At 47.5% G+C, this 21,788-nt stretch overlaps 1 protein-coding gene across 1 annotated transcript in view; it reads right to left on the reverse strand.

Annotated features, from left to right (window-relative positions):
• LOC120915506 (nicotinamide N-methyltransferase-like) overlaps window positions 1-21,368 on the reverse strand; it is a 36,524-nt gene extending 15,156 nt beyond the window's left edge. Inside the window, exons 1-2 of the mRNA XM_040326070.1 lie at window positions 21,294-21,368; window positions 10,919-11,086 (exon numbers count right to left, since the gene is read on the reverse strand). Coding sequence (XP_040182004.1) covers window positions 10,919-11,069 — 151 coding nt within the window. The 5' untranslated portion in view covers window positions 11,070-11,086; window positions 21,294-21,368. The remainder of the gene's footprint in view (window positions 1-10,918; window positions 11,087-21,293) is intronic.
• Between the last annotated feature and the right edge of the window lie 420 nt (window positions 21,369-21,788).

Below are 21,788 nucleotides of genomic sequence, written 5' to 3' on the forward strand. Positions count from 1 at the left end.
TTGGAATATTACAAGTTGTTAAAGTCTGACTCCAAATGGAGTATTTTCATTCAATGGGGGGACACATGCTTTTGAGGTGTTAATTGCATCTGCTCCTGGACATTCCATTGTGAGATGCTAATTAAGTCTGTAAAGGTCAGATGTCTAGCTTTTAGGTGTTAATTCAGCCTGGCTCCTATTATGTATGCTAATACTGTTTTGTGTGTGGAATGTACTTGTCAACTGTAGTAATTAGGTCATGTTAATTATGTCAGATCAGTGCCAAAACGTCTGACATAGGAATGTGTATTATGCAGATGAATCACTTATTGTAGGAGACGTAACATCTGGGTGATAATTAACTCCTCTGAATGTCATTATCTAAAAGAATATGATTGAAGCCCCATTGCGTGATGTGTGGGTGGAGAGTTTCTTTGTTCCTTTGATTAACTGTAACATGCCTGTACTGTATATAAGAGAGCTAACCATTAAAGCATTGGTTCATTCATTTGACTCAGAACACAGAGCGTATGTCTCGTCTTTCTGAGGGAATTCTTATGGATCGTGTCTGCTGGCTTGTCGGACTGTCGGATAAGCTGTCGTGGGTTGATGTAATGGAATATCGTAAACGGTGGTGACCATTACAATATATATATATATAAAAAATATAGGCAGAACGCATAATCCTCAATGAGGTAAAGTAGAATCCATATGAGTAACAGCTTAAGACTTGAAGACATTATTGGAACTGGCAAACATCCCTGTTCATAACCATACGTATGTTTTTGAACAGACAAGGTGTCCATGGCGAAACACCATAGAGGAAACTGCTGCTCTCTAAAAAAAAATAAACATTGTTGCACACCTGAAATTTGCTAAAGAGCATCTTGGCAAACCGCAAATCTACTAGGAAAATGTTTTGTGGTGTGATGAAACTGTAAGGAACTTATCATACATGTATACATACCAGGCCTAAATTACCTATCAGCATGTATTAAGAATGTGGAAGGAAACCCACCCGAACAAAGGCAGAACATACAAACTCCATGAGGCTATTGTCCCAATTGGGATTTTAACCAATGACCCAGTGCTGCAGAGCAAAATGACTAAACTAAGCCACTGTGCCGTTGAGGACTTGAGTGTAATGGTGATATGAGGCCCCATGCCAGATAGGCAGCAATGGTTTCTAAGCTTTCCTTGCCAAGGACCTGTTCTTTCCTTACACTCACATGTACCTTATTTATCGGCGTATAACACACACTTTTTCACCCTGAATGCAAATAGTGGCCCAGATTCAAGTAGAATCGCGCAATATTTGCGTGGGCAAAGAGCAAATTTTTTTCTCTGCGCCCACGCAAATATTGCGCTTTGCCCGCGATTCACGGAGCAGTTGCTCCGTAAATTGCGCGGGCAATATGCTAAGCAGCCGGGCGCAAGGCTGCCTAATGTAAATGATCCCGCCGGGGGCGGGAATCATTTAAATTAGGCGCGCTCCCGCGCCGAGCGAACAGCGCATGCTCCGTCGGGAAACTTTCCCGACGTGCATTGCGGCAAATGACGTCGCAAGGACGTCATTTGCTTGTAAGTGAACGTGAATGGCGTCCAGCGCCATTCACGGTTCACTTACGTAAACGACGTTAAATTTGAACGTCGCGAGCGGGAGGCGCAGCTATACTTTAGCATTGGCTGCGCCTGCTATTAGCAGGAGCAACCTTATGCTAAAGGCGCCGTACGGAAACTCCGTACCTTGCGTAGGCAGGGCCCGCGCAACTTTTGTGAATCGGTGGTAGTATGCAATTTGCATACTACACGCCGATCACAAAGGCCGCGCCCCCTAGCGGCCAACGCAAGAATGCAGCCTGGGATGTGAAGGCATAAGGAGGCTTATGTTTATCACATCCTAGGCTGCATTCGGTGTAACGAGGTTCCTGAATCAGGAGCACTCGTTACACCGGAGCAAGTAAGCACTTGCGCCGCGCAACTATGGTTGCGCGGGCGCAAGTGCTTCTTGAATCTGGGCCAGTGTGTGCGTGGTACACCCTGATACTGTAATAGGAAGTCCCGTCTCCTGGGCCGACATTGGACCAGTGTTCTGTCTATAATGGAAGCTGGTCCAGGAGGTTAAATTTGTATTGAAGAGGCTGAGGGAGGAGACCGATCTGTGTTCCTCTGTACTGGGAACACACATTGGTCTCCTCACCTCTGACAGGAGGTGGATCTGTGTGTTTACATAGCGGGCAATCGCGGGTGCCCGGTGGACATCGCGGCCGCCAAGCACACGCACCGACTCACGAGCTATGCGGCGGGCGTGCGCACCGGGTCAAGAGCGATGCCACCCCCCCTAGACGGCCGTGAAGAAAGGACTTCATATGATGTCCACCCGGAGGGAGGGAGGGTTCCTGCCGGCGTCATATTACTATGGCCCGGTAAGGAAGTGGTTAAGGACAGTGCCGTATATGTGTTTCCCATTTTTAAACTGTAACTAAGGTACATCTGGTCACCACAAACTGTAAATAATAATTTCACGTTTAATATTTAAAGCCAACTCACCCATCAATCTATGTTTCAATGCTTTATTTTGTTGAAAACTGGTGCCCAAAACTGAACTGCAATTTCCAGATAAGGTCTTACTAATGATTTGTACAGGAGCAAATTGATATCTCTTTCTCTCTGGAGTCTATACCACTTTTGATACAAGATATATTGGTAGCTTTAGAAACTGCAGCTTGGCATTGCATCCTCTTATTAAGTCTATGATCTACCAGAACACACAGATAATTCTCCACCATTGACTCCTCCAGCTGTTTTCCTCCTAGATGCATGCATGTTTTTAGCCCCAAGTGCATAACTTTATTTATCAACATAAACCTCATATGCCACAAAGTTGCTCAATAGTGCATTGAGGTGGTAGACATCCTGTAGGGATGTAATTCCACTGCATAGCTTGGTGTCACTTGCAAAGACTACAATGGTACTTTAAACCTCAAACCCTATATCATTCATAAATATGTTAAAAAATAAAATAAAATAAAAAATAAGGGTCCCAGCACTGAACCTTGTGGTACACGAATAATAACCTTATAATAACAATTAAATTCTAAGCCTGTGGACTTTAATTTACAGATTAGTTAGTTGCGTGTGGAGAACTGTGCCAAACAGTTTGGCAAAATCCTAGTATACTACATCCCCTGCCATTCCTTTGTCTAAGTTTAACATGTCTAGAAGACCCCTAATGTCTCAATAAATCTAATGTAGTGCAGATCGGACTCCATCAGCTGTTTTCCCAGCAAGTGACACCAGGACTTGAAAGTGAAAGTGTGAACAACCTTGCTAATCCCCCTCCACTCTACCTGGTAACAGAAGAAGGAAAATCACCGCTCAAGGTGGGTCTGCTATAGGGTCATACACAGGTGTAGGATTCCAAGGGTGCTGGCAGTGCACTAGGCAAGCATTGGCGTAAAATGAAGGATGGATGGCGGCACTCCAAACCAAACAGGTTGTCTTTATTTAAATGAACAGCAAAAACATACCAGATCACAGCAACAGAAACAGGAGGATAACCGACGTTTCGCACTGACTTAGTGCTTATTCATGAATAAGCACTAAGTCAGTGCGAAACGTCGGTTATCCTCCTGTTTCTGTTGCTGTGATCTGGTATGTTTTTGCTGTTCGTTTAAATAAAGACAACCTACCTGGTAACACATGCCATGCCAGTCCTGGGTGAGCGGTGTCCAGGAGACATGACTGTTGTATATGTAGCGCTACCGCCGGAGGAGCCGCTGGTTAGATTTGGGATCGGCGTATTTAAGTTACCTCTGCGATGTGTCTAGGGGTGATGATGGTTGTGAGAGCAGTGACGGAATGTCCAGACAGTTAGTTGAGGTTTTTCAATGCTTTATTTCTGGTCCAACACGACCAACAGTCAACTTGAGGTAGACAGCATAGGTTGGTGAAAGAAGAATAAACTTTGCAGACCCAGGCTATGGATAGGGAAGCAGTCCTGCCTCCAGTAATTATACCTGTCACGTCGCCACTCCAGCCAGAGTGGGTAAAGTGCCCCTGGACAGACCCCTCTCACAGGCCTGGCAGCCAGAGCGTCACCCAGAACTTCTGGGAAGGAACAAGTCTCTGCCACAGACTTGGCTCTAGTAGAATTAAGCTTTTAGGATGAGACCTCTACCACAGGCCTAGTGTTTGGAAGTTTGGATGATAGAGCGAATCCTCCCAGTGTATCACTTGGGGTCACCGACTGACAGTTTGCCGAATACAACCTGTCAGTGTCCGGTACCCAGATCCCCAATGGTTCATTCAAGCCCTGTTGGATCACCTGCCTCCGGGTTCACCTCAGACCGACTCCCCACCGAACAGCACAACTCGCTTGGGATCTTCTCAATAGAGGTGGGGGACCCAGTAAGTCACTGGGGCCCCTTTACAGCATCAGATGCTCTGGACCATGAGGGCCCAGAGTTAGGAACTCCGCGTGGCACATGCGCCCTGGCCTGGTAGGCCATATCGCCCGGGCCCATGATGTGCGCACACCCTAAAGGTGGGTGCCGCACCTGGAACCAGGAACCCGCGAAGAACCCCGAGCAAAAGCCTCCACCACAGAAATACCCCCCCCCCCAGCATGCTCCGCAAGGGAAAACTCCTCTAATTGGCTGCTGGGGAGAAGCGGCCCCGCCTGGAGATGAAACGGCATCCCTGGAGAGCAGAATGACCTAGAGAACAGTTCAGGGCTGGCGACAGCCGAATTTAGATAAATCAACACAGATGAGAGCAAATAAGTCTCTCATCCTACTAAATTTAACATAGCACCTGTACTGATAAGTACACAGGCGCTACATATAACAGATGCAACTCATTACTCCCCTTTTACCTTACCCCCCCCCCCCAACTATTAACCTTACCCTTAGTAATTGAGACCACACCAATTTTATGGGGTAAAAAGGCCATAGCAGCCTAATTTATTTAACAAATATAAATATATAGAGCTAGATTCACGTAGCTCGGTGTATAGTTTGGCCGGCGTAGCGCATCTCATAGGCGCTACGCCGACGTAAAATAGTGAGCCCAGACCAGTATTCAGAAAGATCTGGCGCCGTACGTTGCGCCGGCGTAGTGTAAATAGGCCGGCGTAAGCCCGTCTAATTCAAAATGGGCAGGTAGGGGGCGTGCTCCATGTAAATTAGCCGTGATCCCATGTAAATGAATGGCCGTTCGTACGGCGCATGCGCGCGCATGCTCAGAGTCACGTCGCGTATACTCCCTAAGATACGTTGGCTCAATGCTTTTGACGTGAACGTAACCTACGCACAGCCCCATTCACGTACCACTTACGTAAACAACGTAAAAATCGACGGCTGTTCCGACGTCCATACCTTAACATTGGCTGCGCCTCATATAGCAGGAGTAACGTAACGCCGGACGTAAGCCTTACGTAAATGGCATAGCGGGCGCAAGTACGTTCGTGAATCGGCGTATCTAGGTCATTTACATATTCTACGCGTAAATCTACGGAAGCGCCCCTAGCAGCCTGCGTAAATATGCACCCTAGATACGACGGCGTACTAACACTTACGTCGGTCGGAGGAAGCTGTAATTCAGGCGTATCTAGCTCCCAGAATAGCACGCATAGATACGACGGCGCATCTTTCAACTTACGCGGTGTATCTATAGATACGCGTACGTAAGAGCTACCTGAATCTAGCTAATAAAGTATTACATAAACAACCCAAACATCTGTTAATTAACCTATAAATCCACTTAACATTGGTCTTTGCAGGAACTCATACCCATGTGGGAAAACATATATGCACTGCGGTACCTTCACAGTGTATTGATAGGCCTCCAGCTGACAAGCTGGCTCAGAGACAGCCACTGACCGCAGTGCCCCATTACCACTTCCCAGCTAACCTCCGTTAGCTGGAAACCACCATCAGGACCCATACCAACGATAGTTCCCAAAAAAACTCTTCCTTCTGCCATATCTTCCTTCCCCTGCAAAGACCAACACCCGCCACAGCAACCAAGGGGATCAAACTTACCCTTGGGAGCCCCTCCACACCCAAAGCGCCCTCTGAATTCCATCCTGCAACCCCAGAGCCCACAAGTCTATACCCAGCTCATTCAAGTGCACCCCATCAGACTTCAAGTACCTCCTAGTCTCCAGCTCCAACTACAAATGCCTAATGGCCAAACCCCCCTTCCTAACCATGAACCTGCTCACAGCACAGTTAATCTTTTTCCTAGCCCTGTTCACCCCATTCATCCTCCAAGTCGTACGTGCCACCATGTCTGACCAAACAATGACCATATCAGGGAAGTCCCGCATCAGCCGCTCGACATCACACTTGATGTCTCACTTAATTTCAATCATAGACCTAACCCCCAGGTCATTGCCGCCCACGTGTAAAACTAAAACGTCAGGCGGCCTATCCCTTTGCGCATAACAAAGCACTTTAGGGACAATCCTACCCCACAACATCCCAGGGATCCCCAGCCACCTAATGCAAGCCTCACCTCTAGAAAAACCTAACTGCCTGCCTTCCGGTCTAACATCACCTCTCCGAGCCCCCCAGCATACATAGGAATGGCCCATTATCCAGACCAATCCCGCCACAGAACCTGAAATAGAAGAGGACAAACAGCATACCATGACCACCCATACAGAAACAACCTCACCCACAAACTGCAGCCCCCACCAGCTCGCCCACTATTTGCCGTACAATCCCACCACAAGATGAGGCCTGATGTATAACTGAAACCTCCTGGACTCCCACCACCCAATACATTTCACCGCCTCCCCATCCATGCCACATTTGACTGCCTCCGTCGCCGACCCAATCCTGAAAGAGTGAGATGAAAACTCCGTCCCATCCAACCCCAATCCCTGCAAGCATTTCCTAAAAACAGCAATAAACTGAAAACGCGACAAAGGAGAACCGTCCCGATGAACCAAAAAGGATCCTGGGACCTGCAGGCGCAGGACTAAAAACCCCTGAACGGCCCCTATAGGATGCCCTGCACCCTCTTGGAAGGGCTAACCAACTCCCCAATCCTGAACGCCCCAAAAAATGCTAACAAAAACGCCACTTTAAACAACGCAGCCTCATACTCCGATGAACACACACCACCCAGCAGAGCCACAATGCCACCTATGATTACGAACATGACCGGCCTCCTGGCATCCCTGCGAACCACCGCCCGCCGATACCCCTTGACCGCCTGCCTTACCCAAAAATCCTTTGTAAAATCAATCTGCCCCTGTAATTTAAACCAAAATGCCAACCCGGCCAACTTTTTATTCACAACAGAAGCAGACACCCCTCCTCCATCTGTCTCGCCAGATAGTACAGCACCAGTACCCGAACTGTCTCTCCATCAGGTACCTCCCCGGCTTCCCGTACAAAAGCCAACCAATCACACCATACCTTGTTATAGGCCGACCAAGTCGCCGCACTCACTGACCTCCTGATCCATCCAGCGATGAGGTCAATGCTATCCCCCACAACCATTCGGGACAGGGCACCGCCAACTGCTCCGTGTCCGGCGCCAACTCTCAGAACCTGTCCCACTGGAAGCGAGACAACGCATCAGCAATCACATTGTCAACCCCCTGGAGATGCACCGCATGAATGAACACATTAAGCTGCAATCACCGAAGAACCAGGTGTTGAAGCAACCTAATAACTGGCGGGGATGAGGCCGACACCCTGTTGATCGCCTGCACCACCCCCAGATTTTCCCCATGAAAGCGCACCTTCAGATCCCTGAACAACGCTCCCCACAGTTCGACCGCCAGTTCAACCGGAAACAATTCCAGCAGCACCAGGTCCTTTGTAAACCCTGCCTCAATCCATGACTGCGGCCAGGGGCCGGCACTCCACCTGACCTGAAAGAACGCCCCAAAACCCGTGGAACCAGCAGCATCAGTAAAGAGCTCCAAGTCATAATTGTTCACCGGCCCAGACATCCATATTGTCCTACCATTGAAAGATTCCAAAAAGGTATGCCATACCTTCAAATCCTCCCTGTGTTCCCTGACCAAACGCACAAAATGCTTCGGAGACCTGATTCCCGCTGTACTAGCCGCGAGCCTGCAACTGAACACCCCGCCCCATCTGCAAAATGCGACACGCAAAATTCAGCTTCCCCAGTAACGATTGGAGCACACGCAGCTGAACCTTGTGCAACCCCATCATCCCGGCGACCTCCTTTTAAAGTCCACCAACTTGTCCTCAAGCAACCGACATTCCATGGCCACCGAGTCCAGGACAATGCCCAAAAACGTGATGACCGTGCAGGTTCCCTCAGTCTTCTCGGGAGCCAACGGGATGCCAAATCTCTCTGCAACATGCTCCAACGTAGCCAGGAGCACCCTACAGACCTTGGAGGAGGACAGTCCAATGCAAAGGAAGTCATCCAGGTAATGAATTATAGAACTCACACCAGACACTTCCCTCACCACCCATTCAACAAATGAATTAAACAGCTCAAATAACGAACAGCAGATGGAACAACCCATCAGCAAACAATGGTCAACGTAGAACTCCCCGCCCCAATGACACCCCAAAAACCAGAAACTCTCCGGGGGAACTGGGAGCAACCGGAACGCAGACTCGGGGCCCGCGGAGACGTCATCAACCGCATCCACACTGTAATGTCCTTGTGGTCCCACCGCAGCTCCTGCCTCACCGCCCTACACTGACTAAATTGTTCATTATATCTAAGCCAGCCCGTCCCCCCGTACGTTCTGTACGCCTCATTTATGGAATGCTGACAGCAGAAAAGAGCCGAACAATATTCCGGATGCTTTTCCCCAATCACGCTTGCCATAATAGAAAAAGCTTGCAGCCAGTTGGCAAACGTTCTGGGGATCAGCCTGTAATGCCGCTTTTCCTCATCCTCCTTCTTGGAATCATCAGGCTTCACCCTATCCAAATAAAAATTTTCCAAAGGCAGCAATGAAAAGATCTCCACATACTCACCCTTCCACAGCTTCTCCCGGACTTCCTGCTTTAGATGAGAGCCCAGAGGTCCCTCATAGCACACATATACCTCACATTTCGCTGCATCCCCTAACCTAATCACATCCTGCCTGCCCGGGGCCTTCACTGCCCCCGCCACCGCCGCAGGTTCTTTCGCCACCCCAGACGCGGGGGCCACAACCCCCACCACCGTGGTGTAGACCACCACCTGCGGAGCCAAAGCCCCCACCCCCGCGATCTCCCCAGCTCCCCCCTCCGGGGGGACCCAGGTAGATGCCGGGCCCGCTGCAACCCCCTCAGCAGCCTCAAACTTGTGCACCAATTCCTTAATCCCAGCCAAAAAAAAAAACAAAGAACCCAGCCTCGCCACCGGCCCCCCCTGCCGTTGACCCCACCGGGCCCTGTCCTGACCCGCTGGAACGAATCCCCTTAGATAAAGGTCACTTTCCGGGCTGCACTGGCGCTGACCCATCAGCCGACCGTCTGTTCTCCACTGTTGCCGTCCGTCTGGAAAGGGGGACCGCCTCCTCTTCCGACCTCGACAGTTCACCAACCGATCTCTGCTCCGCGTCCACCTCCTCCTCTTCCTCCGACGAAAGCCCGCCATGCGCATCCGCCACAGCTGCTGCAGGACCTCCAGACATCCGTCCCCTCCTCCGCGCAGCATGCCCGCTCACCGACTTGTGGACAGCCTTCCCAGGACCAGCGCATGGAGTCTCAGTCCCGGCAGCCTCCGCTCCCTTGGATCCACTGTCCGACCGTCGCTCACCGCTCCATCTTCTGTCCCCAGCCGCAGATCCAGGAGACCTGGGAACATTCCTCTCCACTGCACCCGAAGTAGGCCTCACCACCTCCGACCCCACGTGGTGGGCGGGGCTACCGCCGTCCCGCTCCCGCCTCCTACTAGGCCGCACTGCAGGCCCGGGGCCCTCAGCTCTGCCGCCCGACATGCTTCGGCTTACCAAGGGGGTCTGCACAAGACTCCCGCCGTCCCGTCCTGCCGCTCGTTTTGCCGGTGGACCCCCTTGGGGGCCCAAAGGGGTACAGCCAGACTGCTGCTGTGACCGTGCATACTGGTCAGGTGAGAAACACTCCAGCTGCCTGGATCTCCGCGCCCGCCCGCTCCCACGGCCCTCAGCACCTACCTCCCCCAACGGCTGTTGCAATACAGGACCTAATGTGTCCTGCAGCCATTCCTGCCCGCACTCCGCAGCACGCTCCCTGAGCTGGGAGAGCTCATACACCGATGCCATGCTTCTCAGAACTTTCCCCTGCGCTCTGCTTGACCTCCTATGGGAGGAGCCACCTTTTATCAGATTCCTCCCCACTCCCCTCTCACCCCAAGCCAATCTCTTCACTCTCACTCCTTTCCCTGTTAACCCTGTCATGTGAGCCCTCCACTGATTCACTGCATTTCATTGCTTCAGGCTTTTCTTGGCAGAGGCGTGCACAGGAATAGGGAGGTTTAAATCTCACCAGGATGTGTGGAAGCGACCCAGCATCTGTACAGCGCGACATACAGTGAGAAGAAAAGTAACCGCTCAGATGAACCAAGGAACTTTTACTCACTGGATCCAAACCGTGGGTGTCGGCAATGCAATTAATGCAAAATTGAAGAGAAGAAGCTGGGACAGCCGCACTCCAAAAACGTTCCTTTTTATTAAAACTGGTCACAGAACATCACACGCCACAGCAAACAATCAGGAAAAGGCTAACGCGTTTCGCACTGCTTCAGTGCTTATTCACAGTGCGAAACGCGTTAGCCTTTTCCTGTTTTTTTGCTGTGGCGTGTGATGTTCTGTGACCAGTTTTACTAAAAAGGAAAGTTTTTGGAGTGCGGCTGTCCCAGCTTCTTCTCTTCAATTTAGCGCGACATACAGTGGTGGCATAAAAAGAGTTAAGTGCAACTTTGTGTGATAATTCTTTCAGCAATAAAAACAGTGTTTCTTTACCTGAAGTGAAGGTTTCATGGAGATTCTTCAATGCAAAATCAGACCATTCTCCAGTTATAGTTCTTTCTTCAGGGTGATGATATGCTCTGTAGTAATCCACAGGGTCAAACTCATCAATGTAGGTTTGGGATGATGTGTATGGAGTCTCCATGCTGATCTATCTTCTCTCTAGGAGAGTAAAGAAAGCTTGATTCTATTAAATGCAGTGGACTGCAACTGAAATGGGGAATGTAAAACTTTGAAATAAAGAGATAAATGGGAAGTTTATGTTTAATTATTGTCATCAATTAAATCTTCTAAATCCTGTGAGTCTGCCAGCACAGTGATAGATGGTGGAAACATAAAAATCACAAACTTGCATGAATGGTTTATTAGTTTAGCTAGTAGAAGTTAATTACAGATATCTGGATTTGTTCTGTAATGCTGAACATGTTTCACTAGTTCTATCCAAGCACCTTCTTTAGTTCTATTGAATGACAGCGTACTTGGCGTTTATATCCACTTAAGCCCCGGACCAATATGCTGGCTAAAGACCCAAGGGGTTTTTACAGTTCGGGACTGCGTCGCTTTAACAGACAATTGCGCGGTCGTGCGACGTGGCTCCCAAACAAAATTGGCGTCCTTTTTTCCCCACAAATAGAGCTTTCTTTTGGTGGTATTTGATCACCTCTGCGGTTTTTTTTTTTTGCGCTATAAACAAAAATAGAGCGACAATTAAAAAAAAAATGCAATATTTTTTACTTTTTGCTATAATAAATATCCCCCAAAAACATATATAAAAAAAAAAATTTCCTCAGTTTAGGCCGATACGTATTCTTCTACCTATTTTTGGTAAAAAAAATCGCAATAATCGTTTATCGGTTGGTTTGCGCAAAATTTATAGCGTTTACAAAATAGGGGATAGTTTTTTTGCATTTTTATTTTTTTAATTTTTTTTTACTAGTAATGGTGGCGATCAGTGATTTTTTACGTGACTGCGACATTATGGCGGACACTTCGGACAATTTTGACACATTTTTGGGACAATTGTCATTTTCACAGCAAAAAATGCATTTAAATTGCATTCTTTATTGTGAAAATGACAGTTGCAGTTTGGGAGTTAACCACAGGGGGCGCTGTAGGAGTTAGGGTTTACTTTGTGTGTGTTTACTAGTGTAGGGGGGTGTGGCTGTAGGAATGACGTCATCGATCGTGTCTTCCCTATAAAGGGAATGACGCGATCGATGCGCCGACACAGTGAAGCACGGGGAAGCCGTGTTTACACACGGCTCTCCTCGTTCTTCAGCTCCGGGGAGCGATCGCGACGGAGCGGCTAAAAACAAATAGCCGCGCCGTCGTCCCGGATCGTTCCCCGAGCGGACCCGACCTCCGCATGTACCGGGGGGGGGTCCCGATCGGACCCCCCACCCACGTCTAGCAGAGGACGTACAGGTACGTGGATGTGCCTGTCCGTGCCATTCTGCCGACGTAAATGTACATGAGGAGGTCGGGAACTGGATATTATAGCCCCAACACTCAAACACAAGGTAAGTAAACCGCTATATGGAAAGACCTGCAGAGTCGGAGGAAAAACATAATCTCAACAAATGGATGGCCCAGTAGGAGGTCAAACTCTGCAGGCCGGGACTTAGTAGTCTTCCTACTCCCCAAGCAGAACTGACATTCTTTCAGGAAAAGTGAGGTGCATATCAGTGGTCCAGGCACACTGCCCACCACGGAAGAGAACTCACATGGAGACTGGCTGAAGTCTTTTAACCACTTAAGGACCCCTCACTGTATATATACGTAATTTTTTTAAAGATGGATATCTCGTAACAGCAGCAGCCGCTGCAACAACCGAGATATCCATCTTTTCAGTAAGGGGTCCTCTAAGCGATTACGGTGGTCTCCGCGGCAGATTCCCCGTGAGATCACCATTATTGGCGGCAGGAGAGGCCCCCCCCCTCCCGCCGCTCTCCGCCATTTACCGGAGCCGTCGGCAGCAGCGGAGGCGATAGGGTGCTTCCTCCTGCTCGGCTGGGATACGAGTGAGGGCAAGATGGCCCCCACCCGTCTCTATAGCATAGCAGGGCGGAAGTGATCTCAAAATGTCACTTCCGCCCATGCTTCTTAACCACTTAAGCCCGGACCATATTGCTGCCCAAAGACCCAAGGTGTTTTTACAGTTTGGGACTGCGTCGCTTTAACAGACAATTGCGCGGTCGTGCGACGTGGCTCCCAAACAAAATTGGCGTCCTTTTTTTCCCACAAATAGAGCTTTCTTTTGGTGGTATTTGATCACCTCGGCGGTTTTTATTTTTTGCGCTATAAACAAAAATAGAGCGACAATTTTGAAAAAAATGCAATATTTTTTACTTTTTGCTATAATAAATATCCCCCAAAAACATATATAAAAAAAAAAAATTTCCTCAGTTTAGGCCGATACGTATTCTTGTACCTATTTTTGGTAAAAAAAATCGCAATAAGCGTTTATCGATTGGTTTGCGCAAAATTTATAGCGTTTACAAAATAGGGGATAGTTTTATTGCATTTTTATTATTTTTTTTTTTTTTACTACTAATGGCGGCGATCAGCGATTTTTTTCGTGACTGCGACATTATGGCGGACACTTCGGACAATTTTTACACATTTTTGGGATTTTTGTCATTTTCACAGCAAAAAATGCATTTAAATTGCATTCTTTATTGTGAAAATGACAGTTGCAGTTTGGGAGTTAACCACAGGTGGCGCTGTAGGATTTGGTGTACACTGTGTGTGTGTTTACAACAGTAGGGGGGTGTGGCTGTAGTAATGACGTCATTGATCGTGTCTTCCCTATAAAGGGGATGACGCGATCGATGCGCCGACACAGTGAAGCACGCGGGGAAGCCGTGTTTACACACGGCTCTCCCCGTTCTTCAGCTCCGGGGAGCGATCGCGATGGAGCGGCTATAAACAAATAGCCGCGCCGTCGTCCCGGATCGCTCCCCGAGAGGACCCGACCGCCGCAAGTCGCGGGGGGGGTCCCGATCGGACCCCCGACCCACGTCTAGACAGGGACGTACAGGTACGCCAATGTGCCTGTACGTGCCATTCTGCCGACATATATGTACAGGCGGCGGTCGGGAAGGGGTTAAAAGGGACATTTTCTTGTTGTCATTTATTCAAATGACATTTTTTTTTTTTTTTTTAGTCTAAATATGAGATCTGAGGTCTTTTTGACCCCAGATCTCATATTTAAGAGGACCTGTCATGCTTTTTTCTATTACAAGGGATTTTTTAGTGTAAAAATTAATAAGATAAGATTTTTTTTTTTTAAAGCGCCCCGTCCCGACGAGCTTGCGTGCAGAAGCGAACGCATACGTGAGTAGCATCTGCATATGAAAACGGTGTGTTCAAACCACACAAGTGAGGCATCACCGCGATCGTTAGAGCAAGAGCAATAATTCTAGCTCTAGACCTCCTCTGTAACTCAAAAGATGCAACCTATAGAATTGTTTAAACGTCGCCTATGGGGATTTTTAGGGGTAAAAGTTTGACTCCATTCCACGAGCGGGCGCAATTTTGAAGCGTGACATGTTGGGTATCATTTTACTCGGCGTAACATTATCTTTCACAATATAAAAAAAAAATTGGGCTAACTTTACTGTTGTCTTATTTTTTAATTAAAAAAAGTGAATTTTTGCCAAAAAAAGTGCGCTTGTAAGACCGCTGCGCAAATATGGTGTGCCAAAAAGTATTGCAATGACCGCCATTTTATTCTCTAGGGTGTTAGAAAAATATATATATATAATGTTTGGGGATATTAAGTAATTTTCTAGCAAAAAAAATGTTTTAATCTTGTAAACACCAAATCTGAAAAACAGTGGTTAATGTGATAGTTTTGGGCAGTACAGCCACCCGATATTTACAGACATGTAGGAGTGGGCTACGGTGGGCAACCAGATTAGTCAGTCAGTTGCCTGGCACAGGGGTACCTTTACTTACTTATGTTGAGCATCATGTACACTTGAACAAATAAATTGGTGTCCATGCATGCACGTTATCAACTCTTCCTTTTACGTACCTGTGCAAAGGCTGAGGGCCCCGGCGTTACAATGGGAGACTAATCGCTGCAGAAGGATTGCCGACAACATCTCCCTCTCTACAAGAGGCTATCTCACCTGCCACATATACACACTTAACAACAGGCTGCTTACCAAACCATTGTTACCCTTGATAATCACTGTACCTTAACTCTTTGTACTGATGTCTTCATACCCCAATGTACTGGTGACCCAACTGTAGACTATGGCCCAGATTCACAGAGAGCGGCCGTACATTACGCCGCCGTAGCGCAAACAATGTACGCTACGCCAACGCAGCGCAGAGAGGCAAGCATGGAATTCACCAAGCCAGTGCTCCCAACGCTGCGCTGGGTTTCGAAGGCGTACGCCGGCGTAGGTGGAAGTGGGCGTGAGCCATGCAAATGAGGCGTGACCCCATGCAAATGATGGGCCTAGCGCCAGACAGATACGTATCACGAACTGCGCATGCTCCGAGACGTGGTTGCATCCCCCTGCGCATGCTCACAACCACGTCGGAACAACTGCCTAAACTACGCCGGATCACTGCGTACGGCGTGAACGTAACCTACGCCCAGCCAGACATGTCCAAACGTAAAATACGCCGGCTTGTGTTCCCTGGTGCAGACCTTTGCATGTCTGCTGCTGGGTTACACCTCCTTTATGGGGAATAACTTTACGCCGGACGTACAAGTTACGCGCACTGCGTCGGGCGCTCCGCTCCTTTCCCCTCCCTCTCCGTTAGTGCCTCCATCCTAACTGTGGGCACCCGGCCGTGACAGCTTTCGGCTTCACGGCCGGGCACTCACTGCGCATGCGTATGTGGCACTGCTCTACCTGATTGGACAGGCGATCGCCTGGGACGTGTCCCAGGCGATCGCCTACAGGGAGGGGCCGCCAAAAGGCCATATGAGGTATCGCCTTAGCGGTCCCTGGGCGGAAGGAGGAAGTGGGACAGGGTCCTCCTGTACCCTTGTATTGAACTATACTGTAATTGTGCTGTCCCCCCTATACATTGTAAAGCGCTGCGTAAACTGTTGGTGCTATATATTATTATTATTATTATTATTATTATTATTAACACCCTCACTTGAGCTGTCGGCTTTGTCAGCTAGACAGAAAGGCCTCGTACACACGGGCAAGAATCTTGTCACGAAAAAAAAATAGTTTTTCCCGACGAGATTCTTGGCAAGAATCTCTTGCCGCCCCGAGTGTACACATCGAACTTTCAAAAGAACCGCGGTTCTCTTAAAATGCAAGAACGCGGTGACGTCATCACGTACGACGAGCATGCATTCGTCACATTCGATGCCGTAGCCACCATCTTTCTTCACCCTACCTATGCCATGGAAGCTACTGCGCATGCGTCAGTCATTTCGAGCATGCGCGGGTTTCCACAGCGACAGGTAAGTATACACACTCTCAGGTTTCTCGTCGGGAAACAGGCCGACAAGAATCTCGACGAGAAAATAGAGCGCAGGTTCTCTATTTCTCTTCGAGATTCTGGCCAGATTTCCAGACGAAAACATGAAAGCCTCGTACACGCGAACGTTTTTCTTGGCAAGAAAGCTCTGCCAGCAGTTTTCTTGCTGGTTTTTGCCGAGAAAAAAAGGTCGTGTGTACGAGGCCTAACATTGGTGGTGTATTCGGACTCTACAACTCCAGCAACATATTCATCAGAGAAATCAGCGGGAATATCGCCTTTATGGTTAGCGGGGTCCATCAATATAACTTCTAGGGGTCGTAGGTACCATTATTCCAGAACTTTATGGATCTGAGGAAGATCCAATGGGTCAGGATTCTCCCAGGCAAAGTTGGGTGTGGTTTTCTAGGTAGCGCTTGTTGGTTATATACTATAGTACATTAACGATGATTGGGGAGTAAATTGAAGATAAAACTAGAAGATGGATGAAAGGAGGGGGAAAGAGGTGGGGAGAGGGAGGAGAGGGAGAGGGAGAGGGAAAGAGAGAGAAAGCAGGGGGAGAGAGAGGGGGGGGGGGTGAAAGAGAGAAAGTGAGAGAGAGGGGGGGGGAAGAGAGGGGGAGAGAGGAGAGAGGGGGCGAGAGAGATAGAGAGACACAGGGGAGAGAGAAAGTGAGAGAGGGGGAATAATAAAGGGGGGGAGTGAGAGAGACAGTGAGAGAGGGGAAATAATAGAGGGGGGAGTGAGAGAGACAGTGAGAGAGGGGAAATAATAGAGGGGGGAGTGAGAGAGACAGTGAGAGAGGGGGAATAATAAAGGGGGGGAGTGAGAGAGACAGTGAGAGAGGGGGAATAATAAAGGGGGGGAGTGAGAGAGACAGTGAGAGAGGGGAAATAATAGAGGGGGGAGTGAGAGAGACAGTGAGAGAGGGGAAATAATAGAGGGGGGGAGTGAGAGAGACAGTGAGAGAGGGGGAATAATAAAGGGGGGGAGTGAGAGAGACAGTGAGAGAGGGGGAATAATAAAGGGGGGGAGTGAGAGAGACAGTGAGAGAGGGGGAATAATTCTTGGGGGGGAGTGAGAGAGACAGTGAGAGAGGGGGAATAATAGAGGGGGGGAGTGAGAGAGACAGTGAGAGAGGGGGAATAATAGAGGGGGGGAGTGAGAGAGACAGTGAGAGAGGGGGAATAATAGAGGGGGGGAGTGAGAGAGACAGTGAGAGAGGGGGAATAATAAAGGGGGGGAGTGAGAGAGACAGTGAGAGAGGGGGAATAATAGAGGGGGGGAGTGAGAGAGATAGTGAGAGAAGGGGGGTGTTTAGTATGTCTGCTACTCACAATCATGGCCCCAGGCTCGTTTCCCCTAGGCTCAGGCAGCCACGATCTAGAGCTGCTATGTGCTCTATATTTCAATTTGCCACCTTCATAGCAAGCCCTTTCACAGCAACGTGTGCAAGTAAGGGGGTGGAGTATGGGGCAGGACAGACATGGCAAGGGGTAGGATGGGATGTGGAGCAGACTCAGCCACCTCTGTCCATGTTGTACAGCACACTGTACTGGGCACTGCCAATCAGATTGGCACAGTGCACCTGCCCAGCCCAGCTCACAGGCACCATTTAGCCCGGCTGGAAAGGGAGATGACACAGCAAATCCAGCGCTGCTGCTAAAATAGGATGAATTACTCTGGGTTACACACTGGATGTCACTTACGGGGGATTAGGGTGTTCCCAGGCGCATCTGACACACCCCATGCGCACGTCTATGGTGTCCTGGGATGTCTGATGATGGATGAGATCTAATCTTGAACCTCCCCTTCCTATCTCCCTGACCTTGCTATTTATTAATTAAAAACAATAGAAAGGGGAAAGAAAGAGAAAGAAAGAGGGCGCACCACCCTAGTGCATTATCATAACTAAATCTTTATCAAGAAAGTAAAACAGGTGGGTACTTTCAAACACATGTTTGACACAAGCATGTCCAAAGACAGAGATGAGACTCTCCAAAACACCATACGCAGCTGATGGCATGGGAAGACCTCTAAACATCCATAAATGGCTAACGCGTTTCGAGGGTCAGGCCCCCTATAAAAACCTAACCAGAGGGTGTAGCTGTTATTTTCTTTCTTATCATTGGTGGATTAAATTATTGATTAATTATTTGTATAATCACCTGCCTAACTTGGCCACCAGGTGGCAATCGGAGACCAGAAATCTCTATACTCAGGTTTCCAGGGAGAATACATTTTCTAGTATCTAATCTTTATAGTTTTCATTTTTATAACTATACCTCTCTGAGGGTTTGGCGATATATAATTTGTGATAGTTGATCTTTTGCTTAAATGGGAACTTTTAGCTACAAACAGGTGTATTTTTATACATATATGCCATCAATAATTAAAATCTTATTTATACACAGAAAATAATCTGTATACTTAAACTGTTACTTGGGTATGTCTAAGGCCGGGTTCACACTGGTGCGACATGACACTAGTACTACTTTGGATCCTACTTTGCCCTGCGACTTGAAGTCAGAGACATGTCCGACTTCAATGAATGGGGATCCGACTTGGACCCCTACACCAAAAAAACAGCGTGGGGGTCCCCCCAAAATCCATACCAGACCCTCATCTGAGCATGCATGTATTTCCCTAATTTGCATAGATTTCCTCTCACTTCCTGTTTGGCTATGGGGCAGGAAGTGAAGGGAAATCTTTTCAATGGGACAGGGATGGTAAAAAAAAAACTAACAGGGACTATAACCCTCCCTTACTTTATCTAAAATAAAAATAAAAGTGTTGCCTATAGTTCTACTTTAAGCACAAATGTCTGATAATTTTATGGAGAGAACTAAGAAGATATAACCATGACAATGGTGCAGCAGAAAACATATAGCACAGTGAGGAAGGTTTGTGGTCCAGGATGATCAGGGGCGGACTGACAACTCATGGGGCCCCCGGGCAATAGGAGATTATGGGGCCCCCGTGCAATAGATTATGGGGTCACACATTATACATACACACAGAATACACATACACACACTAAAAAGGTACTGGAGAGGCGGGGCAGCTATAATCTTGGGATTTTTAGACCAAAAGGATGTCGGTAAGGGACATTTCGGGGATTGATGTAAAAAAAAAATACATTTTTACATACTGTCCCTGGTTTTACTATTTAATGTAATATAATTGCCCTTCAAAGATCCCTAGGCCAGGATGGTTTACAAAACTGAGTTAATTTTGGTGTAACGGTTTATTAAAGCGGTTGTAAACCGCATAAACTTTTTTTTTTTCAAACCTGCAAGGCAAAAGGCATAATCAGCTAGTATGCACCGCATACTAGCTGATTATTAAATACTTACCTCGGAACGAGGTGAAGAACACTTACCTGGTCCACGCCGAGCGAGATGTCATCTTGCTCCGGCGTGTCTTCCGGGTATCGTCGCTCCAGCGCTGTGATTGGCTGGAGCGGCGATGACGTCACTCCCGCGCGTGCGCGCGGGAGATTTAAAATCGGCAGGGTCCGGCGGATGCCGGTCCTTTCGCCGTGGATTCCCCCCTGCGCATGCGCCGCTGCAATCAGCGGCGCATTGCGAGGGGAATATCTCCTAAACCGTACAGGTTTAGGAGATATTCTTTATACCTACAGGTAAGCCCTATTATAGGCTTACCTGTAGGTAAAAGGGAAAAATAAGGGTTTACAACCACTTTAAGATGTATGATATGCATTAAATTGTATTGTGGAGAATATTTTGTATTGTATTATTGTTTTTCTGTAATAAACAAATGGCTGCTATGGCCATTCGACTCCAAAAAAGAGTATGTGTCGACTGGTCAATTTTAGTGCTTAAGGTTGGGTTTTTTTTTGCTGGTAGCCTTTTGGGGTAGTATTCGGAGCCTCGGGAATCTGTACATCCATTAGTCAAGGTACTGGAGAGGTGGGGCAGCTATAATCTTAGGATTTTTAGACCAAAAGGATGTCGGTAAGGGACATTTCGGGGACAGATGGAAAAAAAAAATACATTTTTACATACTGTCCCTGGTTTTACTAAGGCTAGCAACCCTGATGGGGCCCCCTAGTGGCATGGGGCCCTCGGGCACTGCCCGAGAGCCCAAATGGTAAGTCCGCCCCTGCTTGTAGGTTTAACTAATTTTTTTTGTTGTATAACTCTCTTGGTAGGGTGTATGTCCTATGCCTACATACTTTTTGCTAATAGGCGTCCCTCATTCCCATCGCAGTTGGGGGTATGTAATATGTGTATGTATGAATGTGACTTAGGGACCTTAGATTGTAAGTTCCTTGAGGGCAGGGACTGATGTGAATAATATAAGTAATATAAAATGACGGCGCTATAAGTACCTTAAAACAAATAAATAATTGGTCTGCAATTTAAATAAACAGTGTATACATACCTAATGTACTATGTATAAACAGATTTGTTTAGTAACAACTATGGAAAGTATACTTGGTAAAAATTGCTAATTTAAAAAAAATAATAATAATTTAAAATCAAGTTGTAAATACGTGTCGGCATTTAACACAAAAAAAAAAATACAAAACAGTTGAAGCAATTTAGTCAAACTGTGAAAAAAGTGCAAGTGCAGTTTTTGAAAAAAATCTATCATAAAACAACTAATAAAATTGTGAACATAAATAAAGCTACCTCATATATCTGGTTAGGTCTTATGTAATGTGGGTAATAGAAAAGGCCATAGGAAAGGCCTTAAGGCTGCATTCACACCTGAGCGTTTTGTCACCTGAAGCATGAAGCTCCAAAACGCTAGAGGGAGCCTAATAGTTCAAATGCTTCAAAACAATATTATAAGTGCAATTTCTAGGTGGACTGATGTATTTTAGATGCTGATAGGATTTCAGAAGATTTCCTTCTGTGTTGGCTCCAGAATGACTTCTTACCTCAATTTGGTTCTCACTGCTCAGCTGAAGGTTTCCTACTTGTGAATTACCACCAAATTTATAAGCACAATTTACAGTGAAACCCGATGCTGACACCCTCCCTCACTACAATAGTGTAATGAGAATCCCTACATATTTGTTGTAGATGTTATTTACCCTTTACATGCTGGAGGGTGTCATTATCATTCATCACATTCCATTGTAAGATAGGAAAAGTCTACCAACTCAGATGAAACCTGTCAAATGTAGATTGTTTGTATCTGTCAAAACCAGATAGCACCCCCCCCCCCCCTGCTATATTTGGCACTTATTTTTTTTTTTTGGGGGGGGGGGTATTTGGTTTTGACAGGTATCCGCTCCCAAATCCGCCCGGATCAGAAGTGTATTGCGGGTGCAATGCCAGGCTTCTGCACATACTGCCTGCAGCTCTGTTGCTTGTACCTCTATATGGGCTTTCAGTTATAGAGTTGTAGGCAATGTGAATAGACTACAATC

This window comes from Rana temporaria, chromosome 10 (genome assembly GCF_905171775.1).
Source record: "Rana temporaria chromosome 10, aRanTem1.1, whole genome shotgun sequence".
Taxonomy (NCBI): Eukaryota; Metazoa; Chordata; class Amphibia; order Anura; family Ranidae; genus Rana; species Rana temporaria.